Source organism: Silene latifolia, chromosome 11 (genome assembly GCF_048544455.1).
Source record: "Silene latifolia isolate original U9 population chromosome 11, ASM4854445v1, whole genome shotgun sequence".
Classification (NCBI taxonomy): domain Eukaryota; kingdom Viridiplantae; phylum Streptophyta; class Magnoliopsida; order Caryophyllales; family Caryophyllaceae; genus Silene; species Silene latifolia.
Genome location: NC_133536.1, coordinates 1,072,027 through 1,090,843, shown reverse-complemented (window position 1 = coordinate 1,090,843; position 18,817 = coordinate 1,072,027). Strand labels below are relative to the sequence as shown.

Sequence of the window (18,817 nt, the reverse complement as noted above, 5' to 3'; positions counted from 1 at the left end):
AAAAGAATAGGGCCCAAGTCCAATTAAAATTCTTATTTTATCCAAACATTTGAAATGTCTCATTTACGGAATTTAATTATAAGCTTGTAAGCGTGTCATTAGGATAATTCTAAACAAATATATGAAACAGACATAAAAAGTAAGATATTATCCGAATATCTCTACTCCTAAAATATTTGTGCTAGAGCAGTGAATTGGATTGACGGTGGAGTCCACCTAGTTAGTGATCACAATGAATCTAGGATCTTGTCCATATCCTGGGATTCAGATTCAATGAGTTTTATCTGGATCACAATATTTAGATCTAGTTCAAATTCACTTGTTTTAAAACGGTTGGATTTGGAATTTTTTGCCGAGATCTAAATCCTACTCTTAGATAAAGGTAACAAATGGGTCAAAAAGTCGGGTTTAGGTCGAGTTGTTTCACTGTTTGAGGTTTTCCACATATGTTGTTTCTGATCGGGTGGGCCGGGTCAGTTTATTTTGGATTTCAAATTTATTAGAACTGATATTATATCCAAAAGTAGGGGTGTTAAATGGTGCGTGTCAGCTCAGCCGAGCACGCACTCGTGGGCCGGTATTTCCCCAGCCTGACCAGCCCGACCCACCTTTATACCCAGGTTGGGCTAGAGTTTATCGGTTCAGTCCGACTTAGCCCATAAAATATGAAAAAATAAAAAGAACACTATATGGGCAGGGTTTGGGCTAGACAATATGAAACCCAACCCAACCCGACCCGACCCGACCTACCCCGCCCCCAATTTCGTGCCGGTACTGGGCCACAAACCATCAGCCCAGCCCGCACCCCAGCCCGGCACAATGCATAGCCCTATCCAAAAGAACAAAGCCTTGACCGTTTCTTCTGTCAGTAAAATTTATTTAGGAGTTTTTAACTCCTCAGATGATCAAATAAACACCAGTAAAAACAAGATGAAAAGCAGGAAATCTTAACTAGTAACTACGGAACAGGTTAATTTTTTACTCATCCTTTCCTCTTCTGCAATTGATTTGTTTAATGAATTTTGAATATTGATTTCATCAACATTTTCTTGTGTGCAATTGTTTGGTTAATTTAGCACACAATTTCCCCGATGTGATTATGCTGCAATCTTTGTATTAATGTTAGTTAGACATGGCAAAATTGACCCGAAAAATGAATTACTCCGTATTGAAATTAGCCGACGTTTTCTGAGATATGGATGGTGGGTTGTTGTGAATCTTCCACTTTGTTTAATATAAACATTTAATATTGTATCTGAAATTGTTTAATCAATGATTATGTAAATTTGGGGATTTAATTGGTCTTGCAACTTGATTAATCATGTACTTAAATTAATACTGTATTAAACATGTAGTTTGTGTCAAATTTTTGATTATTCCGCTTGCCGGAAAGGAAATGGGGACAATAGAATCGGGATGAAGGATTTGTAGGACTTGTATAATTATTGGCAAAACACAAAATCTCATTGAAGACGGCGATATCCGTCACAAGCTTGTGACGGATACCATTTCCTCTCACAAAATACCCATGAGAGGTGAGTGGGGAAGCACATGGGGGGTGCCCCACCTTGTCTCCTCTCCCTTTTTGTGAGAGGTCTTCAGCTTGTGACGGGATTGGCCCGTCACAAGCAAGACGCTTTGTTGGCAAAATAGGGTAATATGGGATGGATCACTATTTTATTTACTGGATTCTGGAAGAGGGAATTTTTTTTGGAAAACCCGGAAAACAAATGGGGACGATATAATTGGGATAGCGGACGTGTTATATTTGGTTCATCAGTACATAATGAGTATTAAATTAATTATGTATGATTAATACAGGAAGTGAGCATTGGTGCTATACTGCTATGTTCTCCCTTAATTCAACCCCTGGCAAGGGTGCCGGGATAGCTACAAGGGCCGCTGATGCTGATGATATGAATTCTAATGCCAGCGTAATCTGTCCGCAATCCTCAAATTCATGGTTCCAGTTATAGTAAATCCTTCAAATTTTTCCTGCTCACAAATTTTTATATGTACATACTCTTTCTTCTACCATTTTGTATTTTTGTTTGCTTTATTTTAGTTTACTCTAAAGTAGGAAGTGTTGCATCGACGGGTAGTCTCCTCGGAGAACGTCTCACAAGTTAATAGAGGTTGAAGTACATGGCAAAGGAAATTTTTTTTGCTACAACAGATAATTAGTGGGTAAATGTAACAATCTCACAAAACTGTGCTAGACCGTCTCTTTTGAGAATTTGTGTTGTTTGGCCTTTGGAAGGAAAGTGACTAGAGTTTGAGCCATCCAGCCACTTCCGATTCACTCTTCTCTAATGGAGAGAAAACGTCTTAACAGAAGAAAATCAAAGGTTCTACGACTTCCATTGTTTGGTTAACAAAATAATGTTAAGGTAATAATTATTAAAAGAGATACAAATAATTGTCATGTTCTTTGCACCTACCTAACACAGCAACACCAGTTTGAATTCCTGAACAACTTTTAAATTTTATAGTATATTTAGATTGTACTTTTTCTTGGAGCTGTTTCCTCATTATTCTGCGGGTTAATCAATCAATCAATAATATAATATACCTCCGTATTTGGACGCCTTAGTTGTTTATTTACAATCCTGTTATAGGTATGTAAAAGAAATTCCGTTCTCATGGACATGTTACTTTTATACTTTTTGTATTTTTTTTTAAAACATACATATTGGTTCTCGACGCAATTTTCACATCTTGGCTCATTTGGAAATAGTCTCTTTGTGTTGCTAACACAGGATAAGACTGCGTACATCGGCATTGGGGTAATGTTGTTCTTGTTGTATACATATTGGTTCTTGTGCCATAACCAAACTTTAAAAAAACAAGACCGAGGAGGTGGGAGTATTTTATAACGATTACGCTGTACTCCTTTGTCGTGCCTCATTTTTGTTCTGCTAGCTTTTTGATCCCCCACTTCTGTCACTAATATCAGTAATAATATAATTATAGTCTTTTGGATTTAGAGGTAGCAAGTCATTACGTTTGCAAATCTCTTCACCATTGTCTTATATTGCTCCTTCACATTCAAAAACTCCATTACTTTGAAAATAATGGCTGAACTAGGGATCAGTCTTGCAGGAAAACTGATTGAAGTGGTTGGGTCTGACACCATCAAAGAGATTTGCTCATCATGGGGCTACAAATCTGAGCTTGACGACCTCAAAGACACCATCACTACCATCAGGAAAGTCCTCGTTGATGCCGAGTCTAAGGATAAACTTTCCCACGAAGCGCAAGACTATATTCGGAAGCTGAACGATGCTGTTTATGACGCTGATGATTTGTTTGATGAGTTTCGTACTATAGCTCAGCTTAAGCAGCACAACAAGGATGGTAAATTATCTGAAAAGGTACGAGACTTCTTCTCTACTAAGAAAAATACCCTTGGTGTTGCTTACTCTATGTCTCGTGGGGTTAAGAAACTTAGGAAGAAACTTGATGGTATTGCTAGTAATCATAACACATTTGGGTTTAGTGTTGACTCTCAATCTATTAGGGGGAGAAGGGAGGACACTTGTTCTTATGTGTATTCAGATGAGGTTATTGTCGGGAGAGAACGCGATCTTAATAAGGTTGTCCATATACTGTTAGATTCTAGTTTGCAAGATGAAGTGTCTTTCCTCTCTATAGTGGGAATTGGTGGGTTGGGGAAAACTACGCTTGCCCAACTTGTGTTTAATGATGATAGAGTTAAAGCTGCATTTCCCTTGAGGTTATGGACATGTGTGTCTGATGAAAATGCAGAGGAATTTAAAGTGAAAAAAATTCTTGCTAAGATTTTAGAATCAGCTTCTGATAAGAAACATGATAGTTCAACGATGGATTTGGTACATAGGAAACTTCTAGGTTTTCTTGGAGGGAAGAAATACTTGATAGTTCTAGACGATGTATGGAATGAAGATCTTGAGAAGTGGCTTAGTTTAAAAAAATTCTTAATGAGTGGTGGAGGAGGAAGTAGGGTTTTGGTAACCACACGTTCTGAAAGGACTGCAATGGTGGTTGATGAGAAACATAAATATGAGCTAACAGGATTGTCTCCTGAAAATTCATGGCGTTTATTTGAGATGACAGCATTTGGGGAAAAAGATAGACAAGATGTGAATTATGCTGAATTAATTACACTTGGCCAGAAGATTGTTGAACAATGCTCCAATGTTCCTCTTGCTATTAAAGTTGTTGGAACACTTTTGTATGGTCAGAATGTAAGTAAATGGAAATTATTTCAAGAATGCGGAATAGCCAAGCTTAAAGATGGAGATAATAAGATTATGTCCATACTGAAGCTTAGCTATGATAACCTTGAATCAAATCTGAAGACTTGCTTTACCTATTGCGCATTGTTCCCCAAGGATACCAGAATAGACAAGGAGAAGTTGATTAGGCTTTGGATGGCACAAGGATACATAGTTCCATTGGATGTGGGTCAGAGCCTGGAAGATGCTGGGGAGGAGTACATTTCAATCTTGCTACGAAGATGTTTTTTTCAAGATGTAGAAAGGAATAATCTTGGTGGGGTTAAATCATTTAAAATCCATGGCTTGATTCACGATGTTGCTCAAAAGGTAGCAGGAAAGGGTGTTGTGGCAGTAAGTTCTATGCAAACCAATTTTGGAGATGAAGCTCATCACTTATTTCACATAGGAAGTAAATGTAAAGGAAGTATTTTCTCGAAGTGTAAGATCCGCTCTTATGTTAGAGATGGGTTTGAAATCAACTTTCAGGTAGCTGAATTGGTAGACAATTGGAAGTTTCTTAGGACATTAGATCTGCATGACCTTGACATCAAGACTTTACCAAATTCGATTGGTAAACTATTTCATTTAAGGTATCTTGATGTATCTGACAATAAGCGTCTAACGGCGCTTCCTGATTCAGTTACAAAACTGTATAATCTGCAAACCTTAGATCTAAGGAGGTGCGAAGATTTGAAAGAGTTGCCAAAGGGTTTGGCCAAGTTGGCAAATCTGAGGCACCTGGATACATCTTACTGTTTTGCGTTGAGACACATGCCTTCAGGTCTATACAAACTGAGTTGCCTATGTGTTCTTACCAGGTTTGTTGTGGGTGATTCAATTGCGGAGCTAGAAAATCTACTGGCATTGAAGAACCTAAGAGGAAGCTTATATATTCGAATCACTCATAACTTCATGAATATTGTGGAATGTAGGGGAGGATATTTGAGAAGCATGAACCATCTTGAGGATCTACAGATATTAATGCAATGTGGTGGAAACCATGAAACTTTGCTAGAAAAACTCGAGCCCCCTGTTTCTTTAAAGCAACTCAGTGTGAGGGTTTACAACGGAGCTAAACTTCCATCAAGATGGCGGGGAGCTGGAGAAGTTAATAACTGGGCCACCTTTCTTCCGAATCTTGTCCATATTGAGCTTTTCAATTTTCCCAACGTGTTGCATTTGCCGTCATTGAGCAAACTACCCCATCTCAAGTCACTGTCACTAGATGCTTTGTTTAAATTGGAGTACATAGAGGATTCAACTCATATTGGCAGTAATAGAGATGTGTTTTTTCCATCCCTCGAGGAACTTAAAATTTCATTTGCGAGTGAGTTAAGGGGATGGTGGAGAGGGGAAGATATAGACTGCAAAAATCATGTACAACCTTGCTTTTCCCGGCTCTCCAAATTGGAAATTGATGCGTGTCAAAAACTGACATCATTTCCTGCTTGTATAATCCTTGAAACGCTGAAATTGTATGCTGTGAATGAAGAATTATGGATTGACGATACAATCAAACTAAGGGAGGTGGAAGTAGACAACCTTGATTACCTGATAATGTTGACGACAGAAGGTCTAACTAGCATTCTTATATATGGAAATGATGACATAGAGAGTATGTCACAACTTGCAGGGAAATTGAAGGGCTGTCATTCCCTACGGAGCCTGAAAATTATGTGTTGTAGGAGGTTGAGGTCTCTGGAAGGAGTAGGGTGGGAGTATCTAACAGCTTTGGATTCGCTACGATTAAGCTCACTCCCCAGTTTATTATTCTCAGGAACAAAAGAAGAAGATGGTGACGGTGATGATGATGATCATGATAATGGGATGCCATGGAGATCCATTGGGGGAACACTCCGGTCCCTGGAATTATTAAATTTGATGATGCAAACCATCCCTAAAGGAATCAGACATTTGACTTCTCTTGAAAACTTAAAAATTGACAAGTTATGTAATCTTACATCCCTCCCCGAGTGGATAAGTTGCTTGTCGTCTCTCCGGTCACTGCGCATAATAAACTGCGAGAAACTCCAATTAAATGTAGGTATATTGCGGGACCTTATCTCCTTGCAGCTGCTGGAGGTAAGAGGGTGTCCGTTTGTAACTGAAAGATTCCGGAATCCAAATGGGGAGGACTGGGCCAAGCTCCGACATATACCCTCTGTTGACATCCGGCTAGGTGATTTCCATCGATGATGCTTAGCAAGATACCTAATCGAGAGATATCCTCACGGCATTCTGCTTTCCCATTGCAGTTCCAAGAGTTTTTTTCCTCTCTTTTTTAATCTGGTCAACAAGTTAATGCTGGTAGCAGTGGTGGTGATGATAATGATGAATACTCATAACCATCAGTGAATCGGGTATTCTTCATAGTAGAGGGTGAGCTAAGTCATGAACTAGACTCATGGATAGATTTTGCTCTAAGGGAAGATGTTGAAATTCTTGAGTTTAATGCTGGTATATGGCGAACCCAGATGACCGGTTCTACAAGTTACCTTATACTGAATTTGTTGGTGATTCTATTACTGAACTGAAACTGGAGTTTCCTGCGATTACTCTAGACCCGCTTTCAGAGGCGTTTGTTACGGGTCCTGAGTCTGATACACATCGAGATCAGTGATAGCGTGTTTCATGAAATCACGCAAGGGTGTCCTGTATTGAAGGAATTTGAGATTTATATAATTGTTCTGCTTCAAAGGAGGTGAGGATTGATGCTCCTAATGTTGAAAAACTGATACTTGATACTTCTGAACATTATGATGTTGGGCCGATTCTTGATTGTCCGAATTTGAGGTCTTTTTGGTTCACTGGCTTTGTTAATTGTATTGAAGTTCAAGATCTTTCATCTCTTGTTGATGTTATATTGAATCTTAGATCTCAAAACCTGGAGTTCAAAGTGCCGATTGTCGGGTGCTGGACTAGGTAGTATGTTATGGTTTCTACTTGATGTAACTTTTCCCAATTTTAGATCAAAGTCCATTTTGAATCCGGTCATTTTTGCATATTTTTTTTTCAGTTCAGTCACAAACCAACTTCAATAATCTGTCCTTTGCTTCATACTAGCAAGGAAGTTAGTCAAGTCATTTCAGACAGGTGGTATTCATCTGAAATTAAGGTGGATAAAATGTGACCATTTTACAATAAAAAGTTACCATCAGTTTGTTGTTAGAAAGTGACAATTTTAGTTATAACATTTTAGCATGGTAACTTTTTATTATAAAATGAGGACATTCTTCTCGTCTTAAGTTAAGACCGTCTCAAGGGAGACTTGCTGGTACAACTTTTTGGGATTTGGATCCTCTCCATTTCTTTTAGGAAATGGAGAGGCCATTTCCTCTCTTAGATCCTTTAAATAATATTTTTTCCACTAAACCCCATTATTCCTTTATTTTTACCCATAAATTTAGAACCGTTCGATAATTCCAAGATGCGATCTGGGCCACCGAAAGGAATGGCCTCTCCATTTCGCTTTAGGAAATGGAGAGGATCTCCACTCAACTTTTTGTTCCTTGCGGAGTACTGAAGTATCATGTGGTCTGACCAAGTCCAAATAATATGTGATTCACATCATAGACTATAGTATTTTCACAAGAAATCTAGTAGATTGCAAGGGAAGTCTCTTATTACTATATAAGCATATTGTATAGTCTACTATGATATTATCATCCATTAATTCTTTTGTTCCAACACTTCTTCATTAACATTAGTAATACTACTATATGGTCTTGTTTCATTGCATTCATAAATTCTTACTTGTGACTGTCAAAAGTTATTACAGCACTCACAACCGATTAAAATAATGTTAAAAGTGAAACGGGGTTGTGAGACTGCTTAACTTAAGACTGTCACAAGCAAGACTTGCTGTATTGGTTTAGCTAGTCATCTTTTTTTCATGACCCCCTTCTATATATTGCATACTTTATAGTGTTTAGCTAGTCATCTTTTTTTCATGACCCCCTTCTATATATCGAACTTGACGTAATTTAATACAACTAATTTACTCTATTATGAATTTCAAGGTTGAAATGGTGGATAGGCTATCTGTATTACCAGACACAATTCTGATACACATCCTGTCATTTCTACCCACCCTTGATTCTGTAAGAACCATGTTACTTAAGCCCTTTGGCACCTTGTGGACTTTACTCCCGAGTCTCGATTTTGATGACTCAATCTTTGACATATGGTACAACACTAGTCCTGACAATCTTATGGCTAGTGAGGATGTTGCTGATGATTATGATGGATGCTCGACATTGAATCGGGCATTCTTCATCTTTGTACAGAACGTCCTGGTGCGCCATAGGCTCCCCAAGATCACCAGGTTTCGGGTTAGTATTGGGGATACCTTCTATTATTGCATACAACAGGGTAACCTAAGTCATGAACTAGACTCATGGATAGATTTTGCTCTAAAGAAAAATGTCGAAATTCTTGAGTTTAATGTTGGTATGGTTGAACCAGATGAACCGCAGTATAAGTTACCTTATACTGAATTTGTCAGTGATTCTATTACTGAACTGAAGCTGGAGATTCTCGATATTAAGCTCGTGACTCATTTTCAGATGGGCTTGTTACGGGTTATGAGGCTGATATTTGTCGAGATCAGTAATTCTGTGATACATTCTATCATTCAAGGTTGTCCTTTGTTGAAGGAACTGGAGATTAATGATTGTTTTGTATGGGAGCAGCTGATTATTGATGCTCCTAATAATGTTGAAAAACTGATACTTGATATTTCTATATGTTACGATGTTGGGATAATTGTTAATTGCCCGAATTTGAGATCGTTTTGGTTCACTGGGACGGTTAATTGTATGGAACTTCAAGATCTGTCATCTCTTGTCGATGTTAGATTTAAGCTTAGCTCTCCAAATATGGAGTTCAAAGAGTTTGATCAGTTTATGACTGTTTTGAACTCGGTTTTAGGTGCCAAGATCGTCTCATTTTCGTGTGAATTTGTCACTGTAAGACGTTTCTCCTGTGTTTTATTACCTCTTTAAGTTTACTTCTGCAGTAAACAGTAAACAGTAAAGTGTTTAATTCTGTATTTGTGTGCCTGTTTATTCCCAGGTGCTCTTTTACTGCATGGAAAAGCATCTTCCACAATTGTCGATGAATTGGAAGCGCGTTGAGCTTAGTATGTGGTTGACGGAGAAGCACATCCCTGGACTGTGTCGCATGCTGAGAAGTTCACCGTACTTGGAGGAACTTGTGATAGATGTCACAAGCTGGCAGAGCGATTTTCTTCAGGTACTTCAATGTTCTAAACATTATACTCAAAGAACGAATATTTCAGTGTAAACTTTCCGTCTCATTTTGTCAACTGTGATCCTGCAGCCAATTGAATCAAAACTCGATAATTGCAGCATGAATGAAGAAGACTGCTGTTCACGCTCTCTCAAAAGCGTAGTCATCTACAACATCTCAATGTGCTCATACCCTTGTTTGGTTCATTTGATAAGCATCCTGCTCCAGAATGCTACTGTCCTTGCTGAACTAGTGATTTATTACAAGGCGGCTGATAAATCGTTTTACGAGAGCGTGTTGTCATCAGAGCAATGGACAGAGTTTTCTAACAACTTGCTAACATTCCCAAGAGCCTCTCAACATCTGATAGTTTCCCTCTTTAAAGAGAGATGATGTCGAAATTATGGTTAATTTTCAGCAGCTGTAAAATAGTTTTTTCTTTTCGTCTCAATGTAACTGATATTTATTTTTCCTTAAATAAAGAATGTAATAGTCTATTGTTATGTACCTTACGAGGCGTTGGAGTAATGTTATTGTGTTCAGAACAGTTGCGGAATATCTCACTTTTTACTTCAATGCAGGAAGAATTTCAAGTTGTCATGGGTCAGTTTCAAGTACAACAGGGTCCTCATCTACCGGAAACTATTTTTGCTGTTAAATTAACTGATTGTCTTTAACTTCAAAAGTACTCCTAACTATTGAACATAAATGAATACAACAGCTGGTTCCAGGTATCGGGAACACCAGGGAGGCACCAGTGGCTACAATCAACAAACGACGATACACGACTTTTATACCTCTCCAGAATCACATTCCACCTACTACTCCTGTACAGTCCAGGATGTGCATCCCTTCTAGGTTGGGACAGGTTAGTAATATTCAAATATCTCACCGGTGTTCTACTTCTCTTGATTGTATCTCGGACGATGGTTGATAGAGACTTTGGAAACAATGATGCATACGAGTCATCCATGATTGGCCTTGTTACATTGTAGCACCAGAAATCCCCATGGTGTTCCGGTGAAATGCTCCTGAACAGGACCATCGTCTTGTTTTGGTCCACATTCCGATCAATCCATCTCGACCAGGTTCTCATTGCCAAACCAAATGCAACTTCAATGTTCATGTCTTCCATTATCTCTCTTTTGTGCTCAAATAAGTCCCACCTGCAGACGTCATGCCAAAATTCCCGGTCATTCATTACAGGATTACAGACTTACAGTGCCCTGTATTGAACAATATAATGAAATGTCGCTTACGTCTTATACTTCCCCAAATGCACCCACCAATGTCCTGTATTGAACAACATAATATCAGCACCAACCCAACTGTCAGCTGAAGCCGAAATTTCATCAAGCTTCAGAACCTTGCTACCACTGTCATGGTTCACATCTAGTTGCACAAGGAACGGACTGAAGTCGAACTCCAATGTGAAATCATATTCCTGAATTAAACCAGTCAGTAAATAAAACATTAGTTTCACAAACCAGAAGAACTCTTATCAGGTTCTTAATTGCCTATGTTGCTCATACTCCGGTTAAAAGTATCCAACACGGGTATGTGTCTAGTCTCAGACCCCAAACTCTAAAAAAAGTTTATACCTTTGCTCTAAACATCTTGCTGTTTTTACTTCTTAACTCCACACCTTCAACTTGAGCAGGATCAATCGAAGAATACAGTAGGCAAGCTAACGATTCCCATTGATTCCGATTCAGGGAGTCACCTACTATAATCATTTTCTTCCCTCTTAGTCTTTCCAACATGTCAGTCCCATTAAACCTGCAAAACTATACCACATCACCAATTCTTGTTTAAGACGGTTTTAAATTAAAAATAAAGGTAGAAATAAAAGAAGGTTGTGAGAGTTTTAAGTTAAGACGGTCTTATGCAAGACCAACTGATACCACATTGTTACAAACACCCCCAACAAGGTCCTCGACTCCTCGTCAAGGTAAGTACGGGGTTTGGGGAGGTCAGTTGTAATAGGAATATTTATAATAGTTGGGCCTCAACCATCACCTTAAGGTTTTGGTTGAGATGGTTCATCTATCATGGTATCAGAGCCTGACAACCTCAAAACTCCTCAAAAACTCGAAGTGGAAACCCAGCACACGGTACGGGGGAGCCGGTGCACAACTAACCACTCTTCAAGCCTAACGGGCATTTGAGTGAGGGAGCGTAATAGGAATATTTATAATAGTTGGGCATCAACCATCAGCTTAAGGTTTTGGTTGAGATGGTTCATCTAGCAATCTTTCCAAAAATAATAACAAAACTTTAAAAACATAAAATTGTATTGAGCATACTGAATAAAGTCACAATCTTTGGGCTGCCACACCCAATTCTCATACTCAAAATCTGGCCTGCCATTACTTCTGCAGTTCATCTTCTCTTCTAAAAATGGACAGTTACTATGATTATAGCTTGATTTAATTCCTGGCTTATAAACCCATTTCCCAACATTAATGTCACACTCGAGGCTGCGTACATCCGACTCCTCCTTGCCTCGCAATTTGCCGGAGCACTTGAGGCACTGAGGTAATGTTGTCGTCATTGGTTTATCAGTAAAATTTCTCACTGCAGTAATAATTTTGGGTGCTTCTTGTTCTACTGTGAATGTAAGAACTTTACTTTTGGAGCTAAAAAGATTCGAACTTTGTCGATTTTGGTGAATAAAATAAATGAAAATAAAGCAACATATAAAGCTTGATAATGTTATAGATCTCCATTGTTTGTTAATTGAGCTTATTTCCATTAGTTTTTGACAATGGTAACTGGTTAATGGTTATTAACTTATTTGCTTATTGTGAGGTTGTCATTCATATCGGAAAATGAGATGGCACTACAGAGTGGTACCGAGACTCAATACCACCCTCTTCCATCAACTGTGTAGGGACCATCAAAATAATAGATCCCATATAAAAGTGCGACAGGGTGGTCCCGAGACTCGATACCACCCCCATTTATTTCATTTTATAGTGGGAATTGGAAAGTACACATTTTACCATTTTAGTGGTCACCCAGACAACCACCATTTAATTAATAAGGCAAAATTATGACTTGAGTGTTCATGAAGGGCCCCGGCCCCCTTTCGATAGGTCCCACAAATTAGTGTGACTCGGACTTAGAGGTGGCAATCGGGTAGGTTTCAAGTAAAATCACATCATGTTCGCGTTTTATCAGATTAAAAACAGTCTACAAGCGGGGTTTAGGTTAGGTCGTTTAACACAGAAAATAGGAATACAAGTCAAGTCCGTTTTGCCAGAAAAAAACACGAAAATTTAGATTAAAATTAGATTAATCGTTACCAGTTGATCTGAGTGCTCATAATTCATGACCGAGAGGATCAATTGTTTTTGTTAAGCTGCACACAGTCTCAGTAGTCAGTGTCCACTGTGTCATTACTGACAGAATGCTAACTGGAGTCAGCCAGTAATTAATAATGCTACAAGGAATCAGTTGGTTCCCGTAAGACAGTCATATCCGTCTTAAGTTTAAGACGGGTCAAATACTACCCAATATAGATAGATGAGACAAAGTTTGTTTCCATTCCCTGGACATTCTACTTTTTGTCTCATCTATCTATTTGACCCGTTTCATGTTTAAGACGGATATGCCCTGTCTTAACATAAACAAGAATTTGTGACAAGCATATGGTGCTTCCACTAATCAGCATCTTTCTAAAATTGTTCCTTTAAATTAATCAAACTTTATGTAGTAAACAGCAAGTGCAAGACTAATCAGGAAAATTAAAGAATAATTAAAAAATTTATTAGTGGGAAATGTAAAGAATCTCTGACTTATATACCATGCATTACCAAAAATCTGATTTTGTAAAATATTTTATACCCAAAATCCCTGGAAGTGGACTGACCAGAAAATTTCCATTTTTTATATACTCTAGCATTTGGACCTGCAAGAGAGTCAAGTTTCATATTTCGGATTATTTAACATTACGCTAGTGTCTTAATGGCTCATTTGCCTATAATTGGCAAAGAATGTGCGCCATCTTACCCTTGTGTTGGAAACGCAAGAGATTGTATCTGAACTCTGAAGCATTACGACTGCGCAGTAATAGAGGTGCAAATAATTTACTGGGTCATTTTACTTTTATTCTTTTGATTATTGATTACTGATAGTCTGATATCGGAAATGATTCACAGATTAGTTAGAAGATACATTTCCGAGGTACATTTAGCAAAGGGTTAATTGATAAACACTACCAATATAAGGACTTTTTCATAATCAGTATCAATATAAGGACTTTTTCATAATCAGTACCAATATAAATAAAGTAATCGGTACCAAAATATTACTCCGTAACTTTTTACTGCGATAGGTACCAAGTCACCTTGAAATCTCATCTTAACCTATTCGAAAAAGTCCAAAAAGCCATCATTCAAGTACAAATCTCCACTCACCCACTTCCAAAATCCCTCTCTTAGATGAAAGCACATTTAAAAGTAGGAAATAATTTAGTGTAAGAAGGCGACTTGGTACTCATCATATAAAAAAGTTAATATTTTAGTACTGATTACTAATTATTGATTATGTTGGTATTAATTATGAAAAAGATGAACAAAGTTGGTAGTGTTTATCAATTTACCCTTTAGCAAATTATCACGCTGTAAATGCGAAATTCTAGGAAACTTTGCTCTTCGTAAGAGATTAAGCGAACATATTCAGGGATTCTCGACAGAGAACCCGTGGCTACGCGAAAAGAATATCAGAAAAAAATGTAAATTTTTGGATTTTATTTATATACACAAGTCTATCAATCTGTCAAAGATTTGTGTTCTATCAGGTTTCAGACGAAAAAAAAAGCATCAGTAAAAGTAACTGATGTAAAAAACCGTAAACTGTTATGGTAAAAAACCATGAGCACAATCTTGGCTAGACAACATATCAATTTCTCGAACATCAACCTCAACCCCACAGGATCCCTGACTGGCAGAAAACCCGCCACAGTGATGACACCGAGAAACCAGAAGAATCAACTGTCTACACGAGGGACAAGAAGAGTTGGTCTCAAGCCATTTGTCGATACAGGTAACGTGAAATACATGACCGCAGTGAGGAAGGACTCGCATAAGGTCTCCATCTGTAAATTCCGACAAACAGATGGCACATTCTGTCTGTTCCACACTGTCATCTGTTACAGTCCGTTCAGGAACGTACTTGGTTGTCGGAATCAATTCCAGGATCTTCTTGTTAAGACCTGGTGGCGGTACTGAGACGGGAAGTGTTGGAGGTGTTGAAAAAACATGAAGATGTCGGTGGAAACAGACGCAACGAGCTGCCATTGCTAGGCCTATTGCACATATAAGGCCACAGCAGAGAGCTGCCAAGATGACAATGTAGTCAGATTGTGCTGAACTAAGGTCTGCATTCTCTGTCGACATTGATTCGTTGACAGCAGTTAAAATTCTCAGGGTAATACCCATCACTTCATTTAGGATTTAGCGTTTAGGGTTTAGGGTTCAGGGCCGAGGATAGTTTTTACTAAGATTTATTCAGGGATGTGTAGGAATTATGTTGGAAGTCTAGGAATTATGTTGATTGCTGAAGCTTTTATAGTAACATCAGTACACAGGAAAAAGATGCTGTCAGCCAATCAAAGGACAGTAAAGAAAGGTTCTCTTCAATCAACTATACTTAGTGGTTTAGCTTAATACATCAGTATAGGTTAGTCAGTCCATATAATGATGCAGAGAGTTCACTGCCCTTTTTTTCTATTTTTTATAATATTACAAAAACCTTACATGACACATTTTTATAATAAAATTTCCAAATAATTACAATTTGATTTTCACTAGTTGAGCAATATTGATCATTTTCCCTATGTTACTCAGACTCGGTTTGAAATTTGAATGGTTGGAGACATGTGTGTACCCAAGTGCCAGACGTGGCTATTTTATGAAAAATTGTCAAGCCTTGATTGGTTTGTCACTTCTCAGTGCACTAGTACAGTACAAAAGCATTAGCATAGCCACCATATTGTCATTTCACTGATTTTTTTACTGCACAGTAATTGTTCAGAGTAATTAGCATTGAGTACAAAGAACTAGAGCATTACATTCCAAGTTATGCTACTTAGACTCGTTAGGAAGTATCCGAAAAGGGCATATTCCAAGAGTCAAGTTAGTCAACTCGGCTATTCTATGAAAATTTCTCACATTCTTTTAGTCTTAAATGAAGCGCCGAAGTATCATGTCCATGTCAGAATGTTGACATGAGATGTATATTATAAGAACTAAGGAAAAACATGGTCAATGCTTAAATATGATTTTGAACATAACATGCCTGGTGCTACTGAAAAACAAGCTAAAGTGAAGTTTCAGTAAAAGCAAATGTTTAAAGCTATGTTGCTCGGACTCTTCAATATTACTTCATGTATTTTTTTCGAATGACGACACTCAGACATAGGTAGGATACTCGGACACTTTATTTTAAACCAAAAAAACATAAATTGTTTTTCATAAAATAAATAAATCTGAGACTTGGACACGCACCCATATGGAATACTTCTAATCGAATCTGAGCAATATAGGTTTAGGCGTTGTTGGTAAACGGCATATTGGCCAATTTTTAGCATATTCAAGGGTTTTAGCATGTTTGACCAATCAATATGCTAATTTTAGTGTTTGGTAAACAGCATATTGAAACGGCATATTTGGGGTCAATATGCTGTTTTATAATATGCTGCTTACCCAGCATATTGGTTAGCATATTGTAAAATAGGAAATTTTTCTCCATTTTACAAAGAAAACTAACAATCTACTAATCGTAATCTGTCAATTACCAAACACTCAAATTAGTTCTACTAATTATAATATGCTAGTCAAACCTTCTGATAAAATCTGCCATTTATAATCTGCTTTTACAATCTGCTTATGCTGAAATTAATCCGCTGTTTAACAAACAGGGCCTAAACCTTACACATGACAAAAAGCTATAGTGAACTTTTGAAGTGGGACAACTTTTTTATGCCCTCTTTATAGAAGTAGTGGGATAACCTAATCAGAAAAGTAGTTCTCCAAAAGATGATAATTTATAAAAGAATCTAATTCATGCTTTACACATGTAGTTTGTTCTCTGCTGAACACCATCCGTTTGTCCAAAGTACAAAAGAATATTCATTGGTATTGATGCTGTCCTAAGAATTTCCATTTCCAACGGGATCCAAAGACTCGTAATTTTTTGGTTCTATGGCCAAGAATCAAGATTGGTTAATCGCACACGCATACTGACAGCTTCAAATGTCTTCTATTATTTCTCAAAGTTTGTCACCATATTAAAAATGAAGTAATAATAGTAGGTCGCTTTGTCTGATCCGAGAAATCATCCGTGTGATTTACGGACATTTTTGTTGCGGGGCCTTAAAATCACAGAAAACGTGTATTATACAATTCAATCTGAGCTGTTCGGGAGGCTGTACGGGGTCTCGTTTATTTTTCTCCCGATTTACCTACCATGTGTCAAGGGTAGCTTCAGGAGTTACCATATTCAATTTCAACCCAAAATAACATGTACGGAGTATTATAACATTTTTAACGAGTCTCCGATTTCCGTTGAAAACTGGTTTATCGCACTCTGGCAGCCTCAAATGTCCTCTGTTGCCTCTCAAATTTTTTCAGGCTGCTTTGTCTGACCCGAGAAACCAACCGTGTGATTTACGGGCATTTTTGTTCCGGGACCTTAAAATCACAAAAAAAACGTGTACTACACTTCAATTGGAGCCGTTCGGGAGGCTGTACGGGGTCTCGTTTATTATTCTCCAAGTTTTCCTACCATGTGTCAAGGGTTGCATCAGGAGTTACCAAATTCGATTTCAACCCAAAATAACATGTATTATAACATTTTTATCAAAAAACCCTATTTCCGCTGAAAACTGGTTTATCGCAATAAGGCAGCGCATCAAATGTCCTCTGTTGCTTCATAAATTTTGTGAGGCCGCTTTGTCTGACCCGAGAAATATTTCGTGTGATTTAAGGATATTTTACAAAATTCTCCGGAAATCACATAGAAAGTTCCTCGGGCCAGATAAAGTGGCCACGCAAAATTTGAGTAGCAACGGAAGACATTTGTGGGTGCCGGTATGCCATAAAACAACATTCGTCGAACCTCGGATTATCGTGAAAAATGGATTAATGCTCGTTTAATGCTCGTTATTTGAGGCTGAATCGAATAGGTTAACTCCTGAAATGACCTCGGACGCGTGATTGAAAAACAGGGAGAAAAAGAAACTGGGCCCGGTACGACCTCCCGAACGGCTCACATTGAAGTGTATAATACACGGTTTTTTGGGATTCCAGGGTCCCGGAACAAAATTCTCCGGAAATCACATAGAAAGTTCCTCGGGTCAGATAAAGCGGCTACGCAAAATTTGAGTAGCAACGAAAGATATTTAGGGGTGCCGGTATGCCATAAACCAGCATTCATCGAACCTCGGATAATCATGAAAAATGGATTAATGCTCATTTAATGCTCGTTATTTGAGGCCGAATCGAATAGGTTAACTCCTGAAATGACCTTCGGCGCGTGATTAAAAAACCGGAATAAAAAGAAACTGGGTCCGGTACGACCTCCCGAACGGCTCAAATTGAAGTTTATAATACACGGTTTTTCGGGATTCCAGGGTCCCAGAACAAAATTCTCCGGAAATCACATAGAAAGTTCCTCGGGTCAGATAAAGTGGCCACGCAAAATTTGAGTAACAACGGAAGACATTTGGTAGTGCCGGTGTGCCATAAATCAGCATTCGTCGAACCTCGGATAATCGTGAAAAATGGATTATTATTTGAGGTTGATTCGAATAGGTTAACTCCTGAAATGACCTCGGACGCGTGATTGAAAAATCGGGAGAAAAAGAAACTGGGTCCGGTACGACCTCCCAAACGGCTCAAATTAAAGTGTATAATACACGGTTTTTCGGGATTCCAGGGTCCCAGAACAAAATTCTCCGGAAATCACATAGAAAAATCCTCGGGTCAGATAAAGCGGCCACGCAAAATTTGAGTAACAACGGAAGACATTTGGGGGTGCCGGTGTGCCATAAACCAGCATTCGTGGAACCTCGCATAATCGTGAAAAATGGATTAATGCTCGTTTAATGCTCGTTATTTGAGGCTGAATCGAATAGGTTAACTCCTGAAATGACCTCGGACGCGTGATTAAAAATTAGGGTGAAAAAGAAACTGGGTCCGGTACGACCTCCCGAACGGCTCAAATTAAAGTGTATAATACACGGTTTTTCGGGATTCCAGGGTCCCGGAACAAAATTCTCCGGAAATCACATAGGAAGTTCC

General features: G+C 38.3%; 4 protein-coding genes across 14 annotated transcripts; 2 read left to right on the top strand and 2 right to left on the bottom strand.

Annotated features, from left to right (window-relative positions):
- The first annotated feature begins 707 nt into the window (after positions 1-707).
- LOC141610580 (putative disease resistance protein RGA1) lies at positions 708-9,975 on the top strand. Of its 11 annotated transcripts, none has more exons than XR_012528349.1 (4): positions 708-969; positions 1,822-2,015; positions 3,103-7,207; positions 9,895-9,975. XR_012528349.1 is itself a non-coding variant. In XM_074428740.1 (3 exons), exons 2-3 carry the CDS (start codon positions 1,848-1,850, stop codon positions 6,453-6,455), a joined length of 3,489 nt encoding a protein of 1,162 aa, XP_074284841.1. In that variant the 5' UTR covers positions 878-969; positions 1,822-1,847; the 3' UTR covers positions 6,456-7,252. The 11 variants fall into 11 exon arrangements, 3 of the variants coding, with proteins under 3 accessions (XP_074284841.1, XP_074284843.1, XP_074284842.1); XR_012528351.1 differs by having other exon boundaries at positions 865-969; positions 1,822-1,941; XR_012528350.1 differs by having other exon boundaries at positions 865-969; positions 1,822-1,975.
- Positions 8,114-10,089, top strand: LOC141610581 (putative F-box protein At1g49610). Its single transcript, XM_074428743.1, has 3 exons — positions 8,114-9,226; positions 9,333-9,512; positions 9,600-10,089. Exons 1-3 carry the CDS (start codon positions 8,267-8,269, stop codon positions 9,900-9,902), a joined length of 1,443 nt encoding a protein of 480 aa, XP_074284844.1. The 5' UTR covers positions 8,114-8,266; the 3' UTR covers positions 9,903-10,089.
- Positions 10,090-10,137: 48 nt separating this feature from the next.
- On the bottom strand, positions 10,138-12,343 carry LOC141610582 (protein trichome birefringence-like 42). Its single transcript, XM_074428745.1, has 4 exons — positions 11,816-12,343; positions 11,111-11,288; positions 10,769-10,953; positions 10,138-10,675 (listed from the first exon to the last, which is right to left on the bottom strand). The coding sequence occupies exons 1-4, from the start codon at positions 12,262-12,264 to the stop codon at positions 10,201-10,203; spliced, it is 1,287 nt and encodes a 428-aa protein (XP_074284846.1). The 5' UTR covers positions 12,265-12,343; the 3' UTR covers positions 10,138-10,200.
- A 1,890-nt stretch (positions 12,344-14,233) lies between these two features.
- On the bottom strand, positions 14,234-15,140 carry LOC141612618 (RING-H2 finger protein ATL80-like). Its single transcript, XM_074431432.1, has one exon. The coding sequence runs from the start codon at positions 14,951-14,953 to the stop codon at positions 14,372-14,374; it is 582 nt and encodes a 193-aa protein (XP_074287533.1). The 5' UTR covers positions 14,954-15,140; the 3' UTR covers positions 14,234-14,371.
- Between the last annotated feature and the right edge of the window lie 3,677 nt (positions 15,141-18,817).